The 25,007-nt window shown below is 33.9% G+C and overlaps 2 protein-coding genes across 2 annotated transcripts; both read right to left on the bottom strand.

Annotated features, from left to right (window-relative positions):
- Window positions 1–515: 515 nt before the first annotated feature.
- Window positions 516–989, bottom strand: LOC132300990 (uncharacterized). The gene has a single exon (XM_059798290.1). The coding sequence runs from the start codon at window positions 987–989 to the stop codon at window positions 516–518; it is 474 nt and encodes a 157-aa protein (XP_059654273.1).
- Window positions 990–14,588: 13,599 nt separating this feature from the next.
- Window positions 14,589–15,062, bottom strand: LOC132300991 (uncharacterized). Its single transcript, XM_059798291.1, has one exon. It carries the CDS (start codon window positions 15,060–15,062, stop codon window positions 14,589–14,591), a length of 474 nt encoding a protein of 157 aa, XP_059654274.1.
- Between the last annotated feature and the right edge of the window lie 9,945 nt (window positions 15,063–25,007).

Consider the following 25,007-nt stretch of genomic DNA (forward strand, 5'->3'; position numbering starts at 1 on the left):
ATCAGATTGATTTAGGTTTGATTCCCAAACCAATCCAATCTAAATCCGTGGTCACCTTAGATGAAACCAAATTTTTTAGTTACTTCGAATCTCGGACCAAATACACCAAATACATGATCAGTAAAGAAAAGAAAGACATATTCCCTGTAACACCGTACACTAAAAGAGAAGTAGTTAGATTTTATTTGTTAATAAGGGTAGATGGTGTTAGAAGCTTGAATGAAGCTCAATGGTGATACATTGTTTCGAATTCAATAAGGACCAACCACAACATGGACATATAAATCTTATTATTATTATTTTTTATAAATTGGCTACTCTTTATTTATTTATTTTTTTCCTAAATAAAATTACATTAAACCAACAAAACAAGAATACAAAGCTACAAGAAGAGAGGGCATACCCTCACATTACAATTGAAAAAGGCCATTTCCATAAGCCAGAAAAGATTTAAAAAAAAAAAAAAGAGGTAAAGAAAAAGAGCACCAACAAACAACACACGGTAAAAACCAATGTCACTTCCACCTCTTGAACAACTGAATCACAAATCTCATTATAAAAGGCACAGCAGCTGCAAGCAGAACATAGCGAAAATGCACTGATTCACCCGGTGCAATAGCGAAAACTGCAGAAGCATAAGTTGCATACATTGAGGCCATGGCCACCCATATTTCGAAATGAAAAGGGAATCCATGAGTCAGAGAAACAAGGACAAGGATGGAGGCGGAAAGAGAAAATGTGTTAGATATCAAGAAAACGTAGAATGCTACTTTGTGAGACGCGTAAATTGCCCTTCCTGCCTTGTGTCCATTGCTGTCATCCTGCCAAACACCACCAGGAGGGTTGACCCCGGCTTGGAAGGTCACCGCGGTGACCAGAGCTGCCACTATTAGCAGCACATTTCGGATGTCACTAGGAGTGTCCTTGTGTTCTTCATACCCAAACCTGAACCAGTTCTTCCAACAAGCAGAATCTGAAGGCCCGCCCATTTTCCTGAAGCTAATTGTGGTACTGAAAACTTCATTTTGAGAGTCTGATATATAAGAGAAATTTTGGACTGTCTTCTAACTCACTTTCCAATACACTCATTGATATTTAATTAGGAAGGAAGAAGATAAAATGGTACTTAATATAATATCTGTACTCGTTATTGTAATAAAATATTTTGGTGTTTCAACAGTCGATGAACAAGAATCATCGGGATGCCTTCATGAACACGTGCTTGGAGTAAAAAAATGGTATGTTCATCTTGAAAAATGAGTTGATTCAGTTAGAAAAATGATGTGAAATGGTTGGTGTTGGCGTCACTCATTGAAGACAAGCTTACCTCATTAATCAAATAAAAATTTGACTTTCATCCTTAAAATTTCTTGGAAGCAAGTGAAAGACTTTGATGACAACTTACATCCACTGACCTAGCACTAATACAAGACACACACACAGTTATGGAGACCAGGAGGACATTGCTCCTACGTTATGCTGCTCGTACACAAATGCTTGGAAAATGTTAAAAGGACAGATTTCGGCTACATGAACTAAAATTTTCTCCAATTCATATATTCTATTAATTCCAAGACTCCAATTCTATGCATAGCTATATAAGTTAATTTTTACAATATTTTCTTTAAAGCGGGCAGTTTTGTTGAAATTAAGCATAACTATGTGTTTAGCATGACCTTTTTTAGTCTTTATGTTTAAAGCAGCTATTTTGAACATTAGGTTCTTAGCATTATCTATTTTTAGATGAGTGGGCTATCAAGAAAGCTCATTTGTAATTAACTTTTTATATTTAACTACTGAATTAAAACATTTTTTTTTTAATATGTAAAATATATTTAACCACTGAATTGAGAATAATAGATCTATAACTCCAACTCATTAAAAGCAAGCTTACCTCATTAATCCAAAAAAAAAATTGGACTTGGCAATTCTGATCACTTGAATTACAAGTCCTAGATGTCCTACTGTGGTGTCAAAGAGAATAATTAGACCAGATAAGCAACTTAAATGTATAGATGAAACCAAGTCATGTTAGTTAATTAGAACATATACCAGACCAAATACAAGGAAAAGGATATATCTGTAACGACCCTGGATTTTTCAACCCAGTGTGTTCTGTGATGACCCGAACCAGATCCAAGATGCGAAAGCAAAAAAAGTAAAAAGGCCTCTAGAGATGTACGTTATCTCTAAAACGCCAAAATGACTCCCCATAAAGCCACTGAACTCAAATGAGCCAAGCAAATGAAGCAAGAATGCCTAACTCGAAAAGAAATGAATCAAGGGCAAAATGGTCATTTCACACTGAAATGGGTGCCACCGCGCACACCATTGGAAAGACAACGAAAAATGAACAAAGTTAGACTCAAGAATCGCCTGATTTTGAGTCCGGACGGAAAAGATATAAATTTAAAACAAAGTGGCCTTCTCCACTTAAAGATTTCCTTGACCCTATCTCATTAGAACTGGAATAACTCCCATTACAATTGGAGTTTTGATGAGTGGTTGTACCAATGGAAGGATAACTTCGAGCTTTTGAATTTAGACTCAAGAATGAATAGATTTGAATTAGAAACGAAGGAGATAAGTCCTTCTGAAGTCGGTGCAAGTAAACTGTCCAAGAAAACTGAAAGGAGAAGGTCCCAGGGAGGATTGGTTGACCGACGGCAAGGATCAGCTGACCGAAAGTGCATCATCAGCCGGCCGAACCCCCATGGTCAGCCGACCGAAACGCCACTTTTCACAAAAAAGGCTACTAGAATGGACTCTCGAGGTTTGTCAGCCGGCTGATGGACATTCATCAGCCGACCGACACATCTGCTGCAGCTATGAAAAGCTGCTTCAATGTGTGAAAATGGTGCTTGGGCCAATTCTAGGGTTCTACATGCATTCTACATGATCCGAACAAGTTTGAAAACATTTTCTAGCCCCGTTCAAGCATCCAAAGCATGCATATAAACAAGGAAGAACTCAAAATGACATCCCAATGATGAATTTTACATGAAAATTCAATAAATCGCCCAAAAATAGGTCAAAAGTTAAAACTCAAGAGTTTTGTGTAATGTGGACATGCACGCGAACGTAAAAAGACATTTAAGACGCGTCCCAATGGTCCGCGACTTCAAAATAGCCTCAATGCAAAATATAACCTCTCAACGGCCAAAAATGCCTAAAAACACTATAAATGGAACCACAATGCAAAACCTAGAATGAAATGGTGTTTGGCCTTTGGCCACACCTCAACCATGATCATAGAAACCCTATGAAAGAAAAAGAATGGAATTCCCACGCCCGACGCAAAAGTTATAAAGTAAAGACTTGTGAATTTTCAATATTTTCATAGTGAACCTTGAAAACGAAAGTGTATAGAATACAAGATACATGTCATTGGCCTTCGGCCTCATCTTATACATATTGAATACAATGAAAAAGGTGTACTTATGTACACATTACATAAATGGAATCAAAGAATACAAGTTTGATACATAAGGCTACGGAAAGATATTTCATGCTAACATTTGCATGAAATGGAAACCTAAAAGTTATAAGTCATCCACGGAGCGATGAGCATCACGAAACAAGTCTTCGTACCTGAACAATACCCCCAATAACTTCGGGGTGAGTAAATAAGTTTACTCGTAGAGAATGAGCATACATCGATTCGATTTCTTTCAGATTTTTAGACTAACATGATGCAATTCAAATGGGTTATGCCACCTAGCGTCTATGTCAAGATGAGACTCAGGGAGCATCCTAAGCTACTCATGCAATTGAAATGAGATACACGACATACAAGCATACCGGTTACAAGTGTACTGAACGAAAGTAAAAACATGCGAGGTAAATATATAAAACACAGGTATACTAATGAGATTGGAAACACACAAGGCAAGTATACAAGACACGAATATGCTAAATGGAATCTAGACGCAAGAAGCAAGTGCACAGTTTCAAGTATATTGAATGAGATCAAAATACACGAAGTAAGCATAATGTCTGTGCAAATTAAACAAGGTAGGAAATACTCCGACAAGGTCCTTATATCTTTAAGAGATAACACTTGAAATCTAAGGGTTTAAAGAGTTTGCATGTTGATATAAATCATTACATGTGAACCATGCTAACTAGAATCTAAGTTAAGTTACACGTAGAGGATCATTCCTAAGTCACGATAGCACAATGTAACATGAAACAAGATAATTAAGAAAAGTAACAAGATTGAAACAATTCAATTAACACGACAAGGACAAGGCGCGAAATCAAAGATAAGGCATAGTATCAATGCAATTGAACAAGGTTGGAACATTATATATAACACGAAAAGAGTTTTAAATCTTTAAGGAATAGCAACTTGAAATTTAAAGAGTGAAATCAACCAATGTGGATACTTGGATATCGTCCGGATTAAAACCGTACTCATGGGATCACTTTAGGGCTACTAACCCATTGGTACCTTCCCCTAGTGCGCACCATAGAAAAACCATTCTTTGGGGATCACTTTAGGGCTACTAACCCAAGGGTACCTTCCCCTAGTGTGCATGATAATGTAGGGAGCTCTCTATCTCCCGTACTAGAACCAAGTCCTAGCCATGTCACTTCTTGATTGATATCCCCGAGTTTCCAAAATCAACAAGTTATGCAAGTCAAGATAGTATCAAGATACAAGTAATGCATTAAACACATTTCATGCACAATCGAGATTTTGGAAACACACAAATCATGACCTAAGTTCTCAACTATCATGGCAAGTGAAATGTCAAGAAATCATAATATGCATCTACATGAACTACAAACTATGATATATAGCACATATAATTCATTGATGCAAGTATACCACTAATATAAGACACACAATTTAATTATTTACTTAGCCATACATGAATAATTAAATCACTCCAAGACAATCGTGAAAATTCAATAACTACATTAGTGAAACCATGATACAACAAGTCATGATGCATGATAAAAAGACAAAAGTCCCATGAAATAGATGACTAAATCATTAGAACACTAAGTAGAAATTAATTAACCTAATTAATTAATTTATCTAAAAATCATAGTTGTCCAAAAATTCTCAAAATAATATATATGAAATCATATGGCATGCACATCAATAATATCAAATCAGAATTCCAATATAGTGAATAGTACATATGGAATAAATTAATTAAATCAAATTAATTAAATATTTCTAGATTTCAAAACATCACCGATTTCTCTCAAATTCACCTATGTTGAAGAGCATGCTAGGGCCTAATATAATATGCTAACACATATTGATTTCTATCTAGTTAAGGCCACGTGAATTAAATATTTATTCAAGATAAATATTAAATAAAAACTTTAATACTTGTCCAAATGTTCTAAATTTAATATATGTCAATGACCATATTAAGGTATACTATAATGCCATGCCACAAGTTTTAACCCATCGGGAAAATCAAATCTCATACATGAAAATAAATAAATAAAAATTCTAGATTTGATATCCAAGCATGTATATGAGTTGTATAAGCATCCATAACATGTAATATAACAAGAAAGTAAATTATAACACCCCCAATCTCAATTTGAGATAAAAATCCCAAATCCCCACCGAAAGAAAAGTGCTTCGAATCCGACGATACCGAGGGGTTTTGTCGGGGACAACACGGTGAACAAGAATTCGAAGGAAGCCCCATGAAAATCACAACTTGACTTCAAACCCGAACTCAAGAAATGGTCAGAAATGGTTTCTAATAAGAGGGAAAGGTAGAACACGTCAAGGCCAACGATAAACGTTAAGGCCGAAGAGTTTTCACTAAGGAAATCAAGTGGAGGAGGAGAAAGAATGAAGGCAGCCCCTTGGGCTCCCATGGCTGCCGGCCAAGAGGGGGAAGAAGATGAAGAAATCTGACTTTTTGACTTAAGACTCCCCTATTTATAGAAAACTCAAAAAGTGCCCCGAAAGGGTCCCGCCGGGTCCGGAAAAGTGGATTTTGAGTAAACGCACTCAAACGGAAAAACTCCATGAACGAAAAAGATTCAAAATGAGAAAATATGAACAATGGAAGAAACGACGTCAAAAATTGAGTCCCAAGCAAAGAGATATGCCCCGAACAAGTTCGGCGACAACCGGGGCCAAAAATCCTGAAACTGGAGAAAAACGATCAGAAAGAAATTCTAAGAGTACATGACTCGACAAAATGTGAAAATGAAACCCGTACGAGAATCCAGGCTCAAAACGAGGTATTTTTGCAATAACTTTTGTTAATTGCACAATGGCCCCTCTAAAAAGTGAAAATTGCACAACTGCCCCAGAATGAAAATATCTTCCAAAAATATTTTCTTAAAAACCCCTGAAATAAAATATCTTCAAAAGATATTTACAAAAAACACCCCAAGAAAAGAAAAAGATTATAAAGAACTATGCATCCATGCCCCTATGGACACCGGGAGCAACCAGAGTACTTTCTTGCAAAAGTAAAGATACGTATTTCGTTGAAACCACTTAGAATAAAGATACATGAGGTCAAAAACTAAATCCGAGAATGAAAAATGAGGTTATGTCAACAAAGTGACAAACGGGGAAAATACAGAATAGGGAAAAGGACGAAAAATGAATAATGTCGAAAAAATGAAAATGCGGAAATGACTCGATCCTCAAAGGAAGTTGTCAATTCGAACGAAAGAGTCTAAAAAACTATTTCCGAGAACTCAAGACGACACTATAAGACGAGAAACTGAACTCAGAAAAGAAAATTAAAAGTTAAAATTTATCCGTAAAATTTCATAAAAAGGAAAGGAAGAAAAATGACCGGGTCATTACAATATCAAGATGAGAAGAATCAAGATCAATGAAGAAAAGAAGACAAATAGCTATCTGAACCATACAAAATACAGCAGAACTTGTATTGATTTAGGTTTGATACCCAAGCCAGTGCCATCTAAATCCATGGTCACCCTAGATGAAACCAAATTTGTTAGTTACTTGGGGGATCTCAGACCAAATACAACATCAGTGAAGAAAAGAGAGACAAATTCCCTGTAACACATTAAAAAGAATGTAAGATTAAACACTGCAAGTAACTAATACTAACCGAGTCCATCATATTACACTTTCTTTTTTCCTTGTTTACCTACCAATGAAAATTTGTTAGATTTTATTTGTTAATAAAGGTTGATGGTGTTAGAAGCTTGAATGAAGCTCAATGGTGATACATATTGTTTCGAATTCAATAAGGACCAACCACAACATGAACATATAAATCTTTCTCTCTCTCTCTTTTCTTTTTTTTCTTTTTTTTAAATTGGCTACTCTTTATTTATTTATTTTTCCCTAAATAAAATTACATTAAACCAACAAAACAAGAATACAAAGCTATAAGAGAGGGCATACCCTCATATTACAATTGAAAAGGGCCATTTCCATAAACCAGAAAAGATTTAAAAAATAATAATAATAAATAAATAAATAAAGAGTAAAGAAAAAGAGCACCAACAAACAACACATAACAGTTACCCAAAAAAAAAAAAAAAATAATAAATAAACAAACAAACAAACAACACATAGCACAAAACAATGTCACTTCCTGAACAACTGAATCACAAATCTCATTATAAAAGGCACAGCAGCTGCAAGCAGAACATAGCGAAAATTCACTGATTCACCCGGTGCAATAGAGAAAACTGAAGAAGCATAAGTTGCACACATTGAGGCCATGGCCACCCATAATTCGAAATGAAAAGGAAATCCTTGAGTTAGACAAACAAGGACAAGGAAGGACGCGGAAAGAGAAAATGTGTTAGATATCAAGAAAACGTAGAATGCTACTTTGTGAGACGCGTAAATTGCCCTTCCTGCCTTGTGTCCATCCCCATCATCCTACCAAACACCACCCGGTGGGTTGACGCCGGCTTGGAAGGTCACGGCGGTGACCAGAGCTGCCACTATTAGCAGCACATTTCGGATGTCACTTGGAGTGTCCTTGTTTTCTTCATACCCAAACCTGAAAAACCTTTTACAAATAGAATTTGAAGGCGTCGCCATTTTCCTAGTAGAATCTGAAGGGCTTTGCATGGCCCGTTGGTGGAGCGCCACGATCTGAGCCGTACTAGCTTTGTTCGTCTGTCGGAGGGTCTTGAACTGCTGTAAGAACTCTTCACGCATCTTTTCCATCAACCCAATTATCTTTTCCATCAGCTCAATTTGTTGATTTTTTGTAAGAAGTACCATCGATGATAATATGACTTGTATCAAAAAACGAAAATAAAAAAAGTCTACAAATTTAATAAAAGGCCTCATTTTATAAATTAAATTTGGCATCTCTAACACAGAATGCCTACAAATTAAATCTGTCATTAACATCTGATTGTTTATATAGATTTTAAAAATAACTATTTGGATGCGTGACAAAATCAAGGTTGGTAGAGAGGCAATAATGGAATGTACAAACATGGCTCTATAGCACTGAAAATGAAAGATACATTTCATACATCATAGGCATGGCACATGAAAAAAAAAAAAAATTTGAAAAATATTATTTTGTTATTTTGGATAGTATGAAGTTATTAAGAAAAAGAAAAAAAAAAAAAAAAGAAAAGAAAAAAGAAGAAGGTGATTGTACAATTCAAAACTACCCTTATGATTTCAAACATAACAATATTACTGCTAAAGTGTTATAAATAAGGTCTTATAACATACTTCCTCCGTCCCAAATAGTTATCCATCTTTTCATTTTGGGATGTCCAAAAAAACATGTCATATTCCAAAATTAAATGTACTATTTTTTATAACATTTCCAAACTATCTTTTTAACTAAACAACTGCATTAATTATGGAGCACTATTTTGTCTTTTAGTAAGAACATATTTGAAACTTCACTCTTATCAATACAATAAAAAACTATTAAAACTCTACTACCATAAAAAGTTGGATTCCCATGCAAGACATATATTATGGGATAGAGGGAGTATATATATATATATATATAAATTTTTATTTATCATAGTAGGTGTGGGATTTACAAAAAAATTATCCCATTATGAGTTATAGTTTTCAAGGTGAACATTTATTTTAGAACCGAGAGAGTACATATTTGTTAATTAACCTTGTTAAAGTGACTTATGGTGAGTGCATCGGGAATGACGTGTTTATAGAATCATCATGCCTCGTGAGTAGACAACGAATGTGCCGGGCACGCCACGTCATTAGTAATGCCCGCCCTATATTATTCAATATATTGGACCCTCTAATGGGATTGAAAGTGATGGGCCTTAGGCCACTCACTTCCATCCTAAAAATTCTTGGAAGCAAGTGAAAGATTTCTAGAGTTCACCTTTCATGATAAATTACATCCAATGACCTAATCAATTGTTGTTTGTACCTTAGGCCACTCAATCGTCTGGTGGCTAAGCCCTCGACGGTGATTGAAACCGATGGAATTAGCATTTGTGCCTAACTCGTCTGGTGGATAAGCTCGCGAGGTAGATATTAGAGCGGATCCTCTCGACGTCATCCATTTATGTAATTAACTAACTTAATCTAAACAATGTGTGCTTGCTCCAAAACTTTTGCTATATGCCGAGAAATCCCTTCGAGCTTTGGTGAGATCTCATCCCAATTAACTGAATTGTTTTGATTATTTGGTTTATACATTCAAATTTTGATTGATATTTTTATTGAATGAAATATTAAGGAAGGTAAGGAAGAAAACTGAGCCAAAATAAAGAACATGAGAAGAGGGTGATTTTAGAAATAATAGTTAAAGGGAGAAGAATATACTTATAAAGCTATAGATTGGAACAATGGTGACTGTCTTTTGTCTCTAATTGTGCTTGCCCTTTTTTCTACTTTTTGATTTGAGTAGTTGTGACCTGATTTTGACATTAATCATCATTTTAATAATTTTAATTGAATAAATTTTCTTTTGACCTAAATATATATATATATATGAAGTGCAATTTTAGAAAAGAGAAATGTGAATATTGTCTCCTATATATATATATATGAAGTGCAATTTTAGAAAAGAGAAATGTGAATATTGTCTTCCTAAATAATAAAATGATTCTAATAAATCTAGCCATTAGGTGGTGGTTGGTGGTTGGGTTTGTTGATGGTTGACGTGGTTGAGCAAGTAAGGTCAGAGCGGGCTTGGGTTTACAAATTCACTGGCCGGGCTATGCGTTAATGATTAATTCTTTAAAAAGGGTGGGTAAAAAGTTTCACCAAATATTTGATTGTTTATAAATTTCAAAAATAATTATTTGGATGCATGACAAAATCTTAGTTGGTAAAATGGCAATAATGGAATGTACAAACATAACTCTGTAGCATAGAAAATGAAAGAAACATGGTTTTTAGTCATTTGACGTCAACCATCATAGTAGGTCCACATATGGTATGTACTGGGTGAAAATTTTGTTTGCAAGAGCGCATCTATCCGTTGATTATTGCGCATGAAATTTTTCTCGTGTACTACCTTTCCTGTATTATTTAATACTAACGGTTAATGCACTCATCTACCAAAAAACCATTTGTATTTGTTTTGTCATGCATCTTGTAATAGATAAGGTATTGGGGGCATAAGCTTCATGCATCGTTATTGTATTTATTGATCGAATAAGTGTGGTGCACGATCTGCTAGCGCACCCAATTACTATCCCTATTCCTTGTAACATTAATATGGTGGGCTCCTCTCTTATTTCTATTTATTCACCAACTGCTTTGTGTTGCCAACTCATGCAATACATGGAAGAGTTACGATCTAAGTCACACAGAGCGGGAGCGGGTGCAGGTGCGAGAGCTGGAGCGCGAAAGCGTCAAAGTGTAAAAAAATTTTAAAGCAGGAGTGTCTTGAGAGCGTAGGTATATTTTGTTTGAATAAAATTATATATATATATATATATATATATATATATATTTATTTATTTATTTATTTAAATCTATATGCAAATATTTTCATGATTATTTATTCCATTAATGAAACATATAATAAATAAGCTAACTTTTTTTTCACTAATAGATACGTGATTTATTTGTAATATTCTTTAATTGAAAAAAAATTTAGTAGTATATTTTCAAATATGTATAATTAATATATATGTGTGTGTGTGGTAGTATAGCAACGCCATATACCTTGGACACACTGAAATTTAATTAATTAATGTATATATTAAGTAATACGGTAAGTAATAAATGCATATATATGGTAATATATGTGTTTTATATCACTGAGACTCTAATAAATTTAGCTATATAAAGTAAATTCGTATGAAAATCGCAAATTAGGAAAACAAATTCGTGAATGATACATATATGTGATTATTTATTCCATTAATGATACATATAATAAATAAGCTAACTTTTTTTTCACTAATAGATACGTGATTTATTTGTAATATTCTTTAATTGAAAAAAAATTTAATAGTATATTTTAAAACATGTATAATTAATATGTGTGTGTGTGGTAGTATAACAACGCCATATACCTTGGACACACTGAAATTTAATTAATTAATGTATATATTAAGTAATATGGTAAATAATAAATGCATATGTGGTAATATATGTGTTTTATATCACTGGGACTCTAATAAATTTAGCTATATAAAGTAAATTCGTATGGAAATCGCAAATTAGGAAAACAAATCAAAAATTGAATTCGCGAATTTTGTACGAATTCGCTCCCAAATCGCAAATTTGCTTACGGAGTTTGAGAGTGGAACTACTTTGGATGAATTGTGTGACTAAGGTTACGTAGATGAGTGCCATTAATACTTTGAGAATTCTGGTGAACTCTTATGCAATGCAAAAATTATAAAAGTGGTTCTGATTCTCAGTCTCAGTCCTCGGATGAATGAGATGGGAAAGGAACTAGCGTGGTGAAAAAATTAGACGAAAACTAGTGTTGATGTTACCGTTTCTGACAAAAAAAAAAAAAAAAACCAACACCTTTTGTACCAAATCAATTACCTACACTAAGACCATAGCTTTGACTATATATTTTGATGCCGTGAATATGAAGTATGTTGCCTCATTTGAAACTGAGTCGGAAACAAAGATAAAATCACTAATAATTAAGCACACGAAAAATAAATACATACATAACAATCATATACAATACATAACGATATCTATGCGGTATATATAATTCCAAGAGTATGTAAACATTTACATAATTCTTATCATTGTTCAATATAATCGGCTATTTGTCCTTGTCGTTATACATTTTGATGAGAAAACAGGGATTAACATCATATTGTGGACATATTATACGGTGTAATTTTGATGAGGAAATTAGATGTTAATTAATTATTACAGGTCTTTATTAAATAGATGGACTTTCAACCTTGTTTTAAATTTTTAATGACAACTATTATCCCTCAGGATTCCATTTTAATAATCTTTATATCAGGGAATAGGAATTTTCTTTATTTGACAGTTAGCCATTTATCATGATTGGTAAATGGTTACATTATTTGAATGATAATATTTTATCATATATTTTCTATTTTAGGAAATCATAATTTGAGTAATCAAAATGATAACCCAGGTTGTCTGATAAAAAAAACTAGAACTTGCATTTAAGTTGAATTTCACGTTTTTTGCAAAAACAAGTATAAAACTATAATGTTGTTTTCTTGAACATTGATACAACTACACTTGCCAAGAAAAGAAAAAGAAAGAAAGAAAATTGATAGAGTTGAGATTAATTAGTAATTCCTTCAAAAAGATTCAAAAAAATTATTTATCATTCGTGAATATTGTTTTTTATTACTTTAAATTTTAATTTGTTCGATAAAGACTTTTCTACACCTTTAATACTTTGTTATATCATATACGTGCCATCAATCTAAAGTCATATAAGATTATCAATAATTGAACAAAGTAATAAGTTGTGAGCGAAGCCAATTAAGGACACCGGTGTGGGGGTGAGGGCGTGCCCCCTGATCTGGGCCAGCCCAATATAATATATATGGTATTTTTTATTTTTTATTTTTTACACTATATGAAAATAAATTATAGTATTTAAATTTTCCTTTAACTTTTTTGGTTTAAATTTCTCTCATTTTTTTTTTCTTTTTCTTTTTCTACTCCCCGGTCTTAAAATTCTTCCTTTTAACATGCATATTTGAATAATTTTTTTCTTTTCTTCTTTTGTATTTTATACTACGTATTTGTTAGGTTATGTTATATATATATATATATATATATATATATATATATATATATATATATATATATAATTTTTTTTGGCAGCATCATCATCTGGTGTAAATGTTTTTTTTTTTTTTTTTTTTTTTGGAGAAATGGTTAATCTAACATGTTACTTACCAAAAACAAAAATAAAAATATGATAAAGAATAAATTGTTTGTAATAAATCAACCATTTTTTAAGAAATATCATTCATAATATGATATGTGTTAAAAAAAAAAAAAAAAAAAAAAAAGATGATTATAATAGACCCATTATTTTTTGTAAGGAATACCATCGATAATATAACTTGTATCAAAAAATATAAAATAAAGACTCTGCAACTTTAATGAAAGGCCTCATTTTACAAATTAAATCTAGCATCTCTAACACAGAATGCCTACAAATTAAATCTGTCATTAACATTTGATTGTTTATATAGATTTCAAAAATAACTATTTGGATGCGTGACAAAATCAAGGTTGGTAGAGGGGCAATAATGAAATGTACAAACATGGCTATGTAGCATTGAAAATGAAATACTTTGTAGTATTCTTTCAGTCTTTAATAGCACTAGCTATTAAAGAAAAAACAAATAAATAATTTAATATATGCACTCATCTACCAAAAAAGCAAATTTGTATTTTCTTATTTTATTTGTATAATGTATGTTGTAACATTAATATGGTGGCCGCTCTCTTGTCTCTATTTATTCACCAAGTCTTTATCAATAAGGACCACCAAACGTGTTCTTGCTACCAACCGTGTTCGGTTCGAATTGCAACTTTCTACAAATCATATTAAATTTAATTTTTATCAATTCTTTGGGATCAGATTGATTTAGGTTTGATACCCAAGCCAATGCAATCTAAATCCATGGTCACCCAAGATGAAATCAAATTTGTTAGTTACTTCGAATCTAAGACCAAATACAAGACCAGTGAAGTAAAGAGAGACAAATTCCCTGTAACACACTAAAAAGAATATAAGATTAAACACTCCAAGTAACTAATAGTAACTGAGTCCATCATATTACACCTTTTTTTTTTTTTTTTTTTTTTTTTTTTTTAACCTGCCAATGAAAATTTGTTAGATTTTATTTGTTAATAAAGGTAGATGGTGTTAGAAGCTTGAATGAAGAAGCTCAATGGTGATACATATTGTTTCGAATTCAATAAGGACCAACCACAACATGAACATATAAATCTTTTTTTTTTATATAAATTGGCTACTCTTTATTTATTTATTTATTTCCTAAATAAAATTACATTAAACCAACAAAACAAGAATACAAAGCTACAAGAGAGGCCATACCCTCACATTACAATTGAAAAGGGCCATTTCCATAAACCAGAAAAATAAAAAATAAAAAAATAAAAAGCACCAACAAACAACACATAGCAAAAAACAATGTCACTTCCACCTCTTGAACAACTGAATCACAAATCTCATTATAAAAGGCACAGCAGCTGCAAGCAGAACATAGCGAAAATTCACTGATTCACCTGGTGCAATAGCGAAAACTGCAGAAGCATAAGTTGCATACATTGAGGCCATGGCCACCCATATTTCGAAATGAAAAGGGAATCCATGAGTCAGAGAAACAAGGACAAGGATGGAGGCGGAAAGAGAAAATGTGTTAGATATCAAGAAAACGTAGAATGCTACTTTGTGAGACGCGTAAATTGCCCTTCCTGCCTTGTGTCCATTGCTGTCATCCTGCCAAACACCACCAGGAGGGTTGACCCCGGCTTGGAAGGTCACCGCGGTGACCAGAGCTGCCACTATTAGCAGCACATTTCGGATGTCACTAGGAGTGTCCTTGTGTTCTTCATACCCAAACCTGAACCAGTTCTTCCAACAAGCAGAATCTGAAGGCCCGCCCATTTTCCTGAAGCTAATTGTGGTACTGAAAACTTCATTTTGAGAGTCTGATATATAAGAGAAATTTTGGACTGTCTTCTAACTCACTTTCCAATACACTCATTGATATTTAATTAGGAAGGAAGAAGATAAAATGGTACTTAATATAATATCTGTACTCGTTATTGTAATAAAATATTTTGGTGTTTCAACAGTCGATGAACAAGAATCATCGGGATGCCTTCATGAACACGTGCTTGGAGTAAAAAAATGGTATGTTCATCTTGAAAAATGAGTTGATTCAGTTAGAAAAATGATGTGAAATGGTTGGTGTTGGCGTCACTCATTGAAGACAAGCTTACCTCATTAATCAAATAAAAATTTGACTTTCATCCTTAAAATTTCTTGGAAGCAAGTGAAAGACTTTGATGACAACTTACATCCACTGACCTAGCACTAATACAAGACACACACACAGTTATGGAGACCAGGAGGACATTGCTCCTACGTTATGCTGCTCGTACACAAATGCTTGGAAAATGTTAAAAGGACATATTTCGGCTACATGAACTAAAATTTTCTCCAATTCATATATTCTATTAATTCCAAGGCTCCAATTCTATGCATAGCTATATAAGTTAATTTTTACAATATTTTCTTTAAAGCGGGCAGTTTTGTTGAAATTAAGCATAACTATGTGTTTAGCATGACCTTTTTTAGTCTTTATGTTTAAAGCAGCTATTTTGAACATTAGGTTCTTAGCATTATCTATTTTTAGATGAGTGGGCTATCAAGAAAGCTCATTTGTAATTAACTTTTTATATTTAACTACTGAATTAAAACATTTTTTTTTTAATATGTAAAATATATTTAACCACTGAATTGAGAATAATAGATCTATAACTCCAACTCATTAAAAGCAAGCTTACCTCATTAATCCAAAAAAAAAATTGGACTTGGCAATTCTGATCACTTGAATTACAAGTCCTAGATGTCCTACTGTGGTGTCAAAGAGAATAATTAGACCAGATAAGCAACTTAAATGTATAGATGAAACCAAGTCATGTTAGTTAATTAGAACATATACCAGACCAAATACAAGGAAAAGGATATATCTGTAACGACCCTGGATTTTTCAACCCAATGTGTTCTGTGATGACCCGAACCAGATCCAAGATGCGGAAGCAAAAAAAGTAAAAAGGCCTCTAGAGATGTACGTTATCTCTAAAACGCCAAAATGACTCCCCATAAAGCCACTGAACTCAAATGAGCCAAGCAAATGAAGCAAGAATGCCTAACTCGAAAAGAAATGAATCAAGGGCAAAATGGTCATTTCACACTGAAATGGGTGCCACCGCGCACACCATTGGAAAGACAACGAAAAATGAACAAAGTTAGACTCAAGAATCGCCTGATTTTGAGTCCGGACGGAAAAGATATAAATTTAAAACAAAGTGGCCTTCTCCACTTAAAGATTTCCTTGACCCTATCTCCTTAGAACTGGAATAACTCCCATTACAATTGGAGTTTTGATGAGTGGTTGGTACCAATGGAAGGATAACTTCGAGCTTTTGAATTTAGACTCAAGAATGAACAGATTTGAATTAGAAACGAAGGAGATAAGTCCCTCTGAAGTCGGTGTAAGTAAACTGTCCAAGAAAACTGAAAGGAGAAGGTCCCAGGGAGGATTGGTTGACCGACGGCAAGGATCAGCTGACCGAAAGTGCATCATCAGCCGCCCGAACCCCCATGGTCAGCCGACCGAAACGCCACTTTTCACAAAAAAGGCTACTAGAATGGACTCTCGAGGTTTGTCAGCCGGCTGATGGACATTCATCAGCCGACCGACACATCTGCTGCAGCTATGAAAAGCTGCTTCAATGTGTGAAAATGGTGCTTGGGCCAATTCTAGGGTTCTACATGCATTCTACATGATCCGAACAAGTTTGAAAACATTTTCTAGCCTCGTTCAAGCATCCAAAGCATGCATATAAACAAGGAAGAACTCAAAATGACATCCCAATGATGAATTTTACATGAAAATTCAATAAATCGCCCAAAAATAGGTCAAAAGTTAAAACTCAAGAGTTTTGTGTAATGTGGACATGCACGCGAACGTAAAAAGACATTTAAGACGCGTCCCAATGGTCCGCGACTTCAAAATAGCCTCAATGCAAAATATAACCTCTCAATGGCCAAAAATGCCTAAAAACATTATAAATGGAACCACAATGCAAAACCTAGAATGAAATGGTGTTTGGCCTTTGGCCACACCTCAACCATGATCATAGAAACCCTATGAAAGAAAAAGAATGGAATTCCCACGCCCGACGCAAAAGTTATAAAGTAAAGACTTGTGAATTTTCAATATTTTCATAGTGAACCTTGAAAACGAAAGTGTATAGAATACAAGATACATGTCATTGGCCTTCGGCCTCATCTTATACATATTGAATACAATGAAAAAGGTGTACTTATGTACACATTACATAAATGGAATCAAAGAATACAAGTTTGATACATAAGGCTACGGAAAGATATTTCATGCTAACATTTGCATGAAATGGAAACCTAAAAGTTATAAGTCATCCACGGAGCGATGAGCATCACGAAACAAGTCTTCGTACCTGAACAATACCCCCAATAACTTCGGGGTGAGTAAATAAGTTTACTCGTAGAGAATGAGCATACATCGATTCGATTTCTTTCAGATTTTTAGACTAACATGATGCAGTTCAAATGGGTTATGCCACCTAGCGTCTATGTCAAGATGAGACTCAGGGAGCATCCTAAGCTACTCATGCAATTGAAATGAGATACACGACATACAAGCATACCGGTTACAAGTGTACTGAACGAAAGTAAAAACATGCGAGGTAAATATATAAAACACAGGTATACTAATGAGATTAGAAACACACAAGGCAAGTATACAAGACACGAGTATGCTAAATGGAATCTAGACGCAAGAAGCAAGTGCACAGTTTCAAGTATATTGAATGAGATCAAAATACACGAAGTAAGCATAATGTCTGTGCAAATTAAACAAGGTAGGAAATACTCCGACAAGGTCCTTATATCTTTAAGAGATAACACTTGAAATCTAAGGGTTTAGAGAGTTTGCATGTTGATATAAATCATTACATGTGAACCATGCCAACTAGAATCTAAGTTAAGTTACACGTAGAGGATCATTCCTAAGTCACGATAGCACAATGTAACATGAAACAAGATAATTAAGAAAAGTAACAAGATTGAAACAATTCAATTAACACGACAAGGACAATGCGCGAAATCAAAGATAAGGCATAGTATCAATGCAATTGAACAAGGTTGGAACATTATATATAACACGAAAAGAGTTTTAAATCTTTAAGGAATAGCAACTTGAAATTTAAAGAGTGAAATCAACCAATGTGGATATTTGGATATCGTCCGGATTAAAACCGTACTCATGGGATCACTTTAGGGCTACTAACCCATTAGTACCTTCCCCTAGTGCGCACCATAGAAAAACCATTCTTTGGGGATCACTTTAGGGCTACTAACCCAAGGGTACCTTCCCCTAGTGCGCATGATAGTGTAGGGAGCTCTCTATCTCCCGTACTAGAACCAAGTCCTAGCCATGTCACTTCTTGATTGATATCCCCGAGTTTCCAAAATCAACAAGTTATGCAAGTCAAGATAGTATCAAGATACAAGTAATGCATTAAACACATTTCATGCACAATCGAGATTTTGGAAACACACAAATCATGCCCTAAGTTCTCAACTATCATAGCAAGTGAAATGTCAAGAAATCATAATATGCATCTACATGAACTACAAACTAGGATATATAGCACATATAATTCATTGATGCAAGTATACCACTAATATAAGACACACAATTTAATTATTTACTTAGCCATACATGAATAATTAAATCACTCCAAGACAATCGTGAAAATTCAATAACTACATTAGTGAAACCATGATACAACAAGTCATGATGCATGATAAAAAGACAAAAGTCCCATGAAATAGATGACTAAATCATTAGAACACTAAGTAGAAATTAATTAACCTAATTAATTAATTTATCTAAAAATCATAGTTGTCCAAAAATTCTCAAAATAATATATATGAAATCATATGGCATGCACATCAATAATATCAAATCAGAATTCCAATATAGTGAATAGTACATATGGAATAAATTAATTAAATCAAATTAATTAAATATTTCTAGATTTCAAAACATCACCGATTTCTCTCAAATTCACCTATGTTGAAGAGCATGCTAGGGCCTAATATAATATGCTAACACATATTGATTTCTATCTAGTTAAGGCCACGTGAATTAAATATTTATTCAAGATAAATATTAAATAAAAACTTTAATACTTGTCCAAATGTTCTAAATTTAATATATGTCAATGACCATATTAAGGTATACTATAATGCCATGCCACAAGTTTTAACCCATCGGGAAAATCAAATCTCATACATGAAAATAAATAAATAAAAATTCTAGATTTGATATCCAAGCATGTATATGAGTTGTATAAGCATCCATAACATGTAATATAATAAGAAAGTAAATTATAACACCCCCTATCTCAATTTGAGATGAAAATCTCAAATCCCCACCGAAAGAAAAGTGCTTCGAATCCGACGATACCGAGGGGTTTTGTCGGGGACAACACGGTGAACAAGAATTCGAAGGAAGCCCCATGAAAATCACAACTTGACTTCAAACCCGAACTCAAGAAATGGTCAGAAATGGTTTCTAATAAGAGGGAAAGGTAGAACACGTCAAGGCCAACGATAAACGTTAAGGCCGAAGAGTTTTCACTAAGGAAATCAAGTGGAGGAGGAGAAAGAATGAAGGCAGCCCCTTGGGCTCCCATGGCTGCCGGCCAAGAGGGGGAAGAAGATGAAGAAATCTGACTTTTTGACTTAAGACTCCCCTATTTATAGAAAACTCAAAAAGTGCCCCGAAAAGGTCCCGCCGGGTCCGGAAAAGTGGATTTTGAGTAAACGCGCTCAAACGGAAAAACTCCGTGAACGAAAAAGATTCAAAATCAGAAAATATGAACAATGGAAGAAACGACGTCAAAAATTGAGTCCCGAGCAAAGAGATATGCCCCGAACAAGTTCGGCGACAACCGGGGCCAAAAATCCTGAAACTGGAGAAAAACGATCAGAAGGAAATTCTAAGAGTACATGACTCGACAAAATGTGAAAATGAAACGCGTACGAGAATCCAGGCTCGAAACGAGGTATTTTTGCAATAACTTTTGTTAATTGCACAATAGCCCCTCCAAAAAGTGAAAACTGCACAACTACCCCAGAATGAAAATATCTTCCAAAAATATTTTCTTAAAAACCCCTGAAATAAAATATCTTCAAAAGATATCTACAAAAAATACCCCAATAAAAGAAAAAGATTATAAAGAACTATGCATCCATGCCCCTATGGACACCGGGAGTAACCAGAGTACTTTCTTGCAAAAGTAAAGATACGTATTTCGTTGAAACCACTTAGAATAAAGATACATGAGGTTAAAAACTAACTCCGAGAATGAAAAATGAGGTTATGTCAACAAAGTGACAAACGGGGAAAATACAGAATAGGGAAAAGGACGAAAAATGAATAATGTCGAAAAAATGAAAATGCGGAAATGACTCGATCCTCAAAGGAAGTTGTCAATTCGAACGAAAGAGTCTAAGAAACTATTTCCGAGCACTCAAGACGACACTATAAGACGAGAAACTGAACTCAGAAAAGAAAATTAAAAGTTAAAATTTATCCGTAAAATTTCATAAAAAGGAAAGGAAGAAAAATGACCGGGTCATTACAATATCAAGATGAGAAGAATCAAGATCAATGAAGAAAAGAAGACAAATAGCTTTCTGAACCATACAAAATACAGCAGAACTTGTATTGATTTAGGTTTGATACCCAAGCCAGTGCCATCTAAATCCATGGTCACCCTAGATGAAACCAAATTTGTTAGTTACTTGGGGGATCTCAGACCAAATACAACATCAGTGAAGAAAAGAGAGACAAATTCCCTGTAACACATTAAAAAGAATGTAAGATTAAACACTGCAAGTAACTAATACTAACCGAGTCCATCATATTACACTTTCTTTTTTCCTTGTTTACCTACCAATGAAAATTTGTTAGATTTTATTTGTTAATAAAGGCTGATGGTGTTAGAAGCTTGAATGAAGCTCAATGGTGATACATATTGTTTCGAATTCAATAAGGACCAACCACAACATGAACATATAAATCTTTCTCTCTCTCTCTTTTCTTTTTTTTCTTTTTTTTAAATTGGCTACTCTTTATTTATTTATTTTTTCCTAAATAAAATTACATTAAACCAACAAAACAAGAATACAAAGCTACAAGAGAGGGCATACCCTCATGTTACAATTGAAAAGGGCCATTTCCATAAACCAGAAAAGATTTAAAAAATAATAATAATAAATAAATAAATAAAGAGTAAAGAAAAAGAGCACCAACAAACAACACATAACAGTTACCCAAAAAAAAATAAATAAATAAATAAACAAACAAACAACACATAGCATAAAACAATGTCACTTCCTGAACAACTGAATCACAAATCTCATTATAAAAGGCACAACAGCTGCAAGCAGAACATAGCGAAAATTCACTGATTCACCCAGTGCAATAGAGAAAAATGAAGAAGCATAAGTTGCACACATTGAGGCCATGGCCACCCATAATTCGAAATGAAAAGGAAATCCTTGAGTTAGACAAACAAGGACAAGGAAGGACGCGGAAAGAGAAAATGTGTTAGATATCAAGAAAACGTAGAATGCTACTTTGTGAGACGCGTAAATTGCCCTTCCTGCCTTGTGTCCATCCCCATCATCCTACCAAACACCACCCGGTGGGTTGACGCCGGCTTGGAAGGTCACGGCGGTGACCAGAGCTGCCACTATTAGCAGCACATTTCGGATGTCACTTGGAGTGTCCTTGTTTTCTTCATACCCAAACCTGAAAAACCTTTTACAAATAGAATTTGAAGGCGTCGCCATTTTCCTAGTAGAATCTGAAGGGCTTTGCATGGCCCGTTGGTGGAGCGCCACGATCTGAGCCGTACTAGCTTTGTTCGTCTGTCGGAGGGTCTTGAACTGCTGTAAGAACTCTTCACGCATCTTTTCCATCAACCCAATTATCTTTTCCATCAGCTCAATTTGTTGATTTTTTGTAAGAAGTACCATCGATGATAATATGACTTGTATCAAAAAACGAAAATAAAAAAAGTCTACAAATTTAATAAAAGGCCTCATTTTATAAATTAAATTTGGCATCTCTAACACAGAATGCCTACAAATTAAATCTGTCATTAACATCTGATTGTTTATATAGATTTTAAAAATAACTATTTGGATGCGTGACAAAATCAAGGTTGGTAGAGAGGCAATAATGGAATGTACAAACATGGCTCTATAGCACTGAAAATGAAAGATACATTTCATACATCATAGGCATGGCACATGAAAAAAAAAAAAAAAAATTGAAAAATATTATTTTGTTATTTTGGATAGTATGAAGTTGTTAAAAAAAAAAAAAAAAAGAAGAAGAAGAAGAAGGTGATTGTACAATTCAAAACTACCCTTATGATTTCAAACATAACAATATAACTGCTAAAGTGTTATAAATAAGGTCTTATAATATACTTCCTCCGTCCCAAATAGTTATCCATCTTTTCATTTTGGGATGTCCAAAAAAACATGTCATATTCCAAAATTAAATGTACTATTTTTTATAACATTCCAAAACTATCTTTTTAACTAAACAACTGCATTAATTATGGAGCACTATTTTGTCTTTTAGTAAGAACATATTTGAAACTTCACTCTTATCAATACAATAAAAAACTATTAAAACTCTACTATCATAAAAAGTTGGATTCCCATGCAAGACATATATTATGGGATAGAGGGAGTATATATATATATATATAATTTTTTATTTATCATAGTAGGTGTGGGATTTACAAAAAAATTATCCCATTATGAGTTATAGTTTTCAAGGTGAACATTTATTTTGGAACCGAGAGAGTATATATTTGTTAATTAACCTTGTTAAAGTGACTTATGGTGAGTGCATCGGGAATGACGTGTTTATAGAATCATCATGCCTCGTGAGTAGACAACGAATGTGCCGGGCACGCCACGTCATTAGTAATGCCCGCCCTATATCATTCAATATATTGGACCCGCTAATGGGATTGAAAGTGATGGGCCTTAGGCCACTCACTTCCATCCTAAAAATTCTTGGAAGCAAGTGAAAGATTTCTAGAGTTCACCTTTCATGATAAATTACATCCAATGACCTAATCAATTGTTGTTTGTACCTTAGGCCACTCAATCGTCTGGTGGCTAAGCCCTCGACGGTGATTGAAACCGATGGAATTAGCATTTGTGCCTAACTCGTCTGGTGGATAAGCTCGCGAGGTAGATATTAGAGCGGATCCTCTCGACGTCATCCATTTATGTAATTAACTAACTTAATCTAAACAATGTGTGCTTGCTCCAAAACTTTTGCTATATGCCGAGAAATCCCTTCGAGCTTTGGTGAGATCTCATCCCAATTAACTGAATTGTTTTGATTATTTGGTTTATACATTCAAATTTTGATTGATATTTTTATTGAATGAAATATTAAGGAAGGTAAGGAAGAAAACTGAGCCAAAATAAAGAACATGAGAAGAGGGTGATTTTAGAAATAATAGTTAAAGGGAGAAGAATATACTTATAAAGCTATAGATTGGAACAATGGTGACTGTCTTTTGTCTCTAATTGTGCTTGCCCTTTTTTCTACTTTTTGATTTGAGTAGTTGTGACCTGATTTTGACATTAATCATCATTTTAATAATTTTAATTGAATAAATTTTCTTTTGACCTAAATATATATATATATATGAAGTGCAATTTTAGAAAAGAGAAATGTGAATATTGTCTCCTATATATATATATATATGAAGTGCAATTTTAGAAAAGAGAAATGTGAATATTGTCTTCCTAAATAATAAAATGATTCTAATAAATCTAGCCATTAGGTGGTGGTTGGTGGTTGGGTTTGTTGATGGTTGACGTGGTTGAGCAAGTAAGGTCAGAGCGGGCTTGGGTTTACAAATTCACTGGCCGGGCTATGCGTTAATGATTAATTCTTTAAAAAGGGTGGGTAAAAAGTTTCACCAAATATTTGATTGTTTATAAATTTCAAAAATAATTATTTGGATGCATGACAAAATCTTAGTTGGTAAAATGGCAATAATGGAATGTACAAACATAACTCTGTAGCATAGAAAATGAAAGAAACATGGTTTTTAGTCATTTGACGTCAACCATCATAGTAGGTCCACATATGGTATGTACTGTGTGAAAATTTTGTTTGCAACAGCACATCTATCCGTTGATGATTGCGCATGAAATTTTTCAACCTTCCCTGTATTATTTAATACTAACGGTTAATGCACTCATCTACCAAAAAACCATTTGTATTTGTTTTGTCATGCATCTTGTAATAGATAAGGTATTGGGGGCATAAGCTTCATGCATCGTTATTGTATTTATTGATCGAATAAGTGTGGTGCACGATCTGCTAGCGCACCCAATTACTATCTCTATTCCTTGTAACATTAATATGGTGGGCTCCTCTCTTATCTCTATTTATTCACCAAGTCCTTTGTGTTGCCAACTCATGCAATACATGGATGAGTTACAGTCTAAGTCACACAGAGCGGGGGCGAATGCGAGAGCTGGAGCGCGAAAGCGTCAAAGTCTAAAAAATTTTTAAAACAGGAGCGTCTTGAGAGCGTAGGTATATTTTGTTTAAATAAAATTATATATATATATATATATATATATATTTATATATTTATTTAAATCTATATGCAAATATTTTCATGATTATTTATTCCATTAATGAAACATATA

The sequence above is a fragment of the Cornus florida genome, unplaced genomic scaffold, assembly GCF_030987335.1.
Source record: "Cornus florida cultivar Cherokee Brave unplaced genomic scaffold, ASM3098733v1 CherokeeBrave_3.0.0_Hap2_Chr03, whole genome shotgun sequence".
NCBI classification, from domain to species: domain Eukaryota; kingdom Viridiplantae; phylum Streptophyta; class Magnoliopsida; order Cornales; family Cornaceae; genus Cornus; species Cornus florida.

Coding starts and splice junctions, on each gene's coding strand:
- LOC132300990 (XM_059798290.1), bottom strand. CDS start 989: ATGGGCGGGCCTTCAGATTCTGCTTGTTGGAAGAACTGGTTCAGGTTT.
- LOC132300991 (XM_059798291.1), bottom strand. CDS start 15,062: ATGGGCGGGCCTTCAGATTCTGCTTGTTGGAAGAACTGGTTCAGGTTT.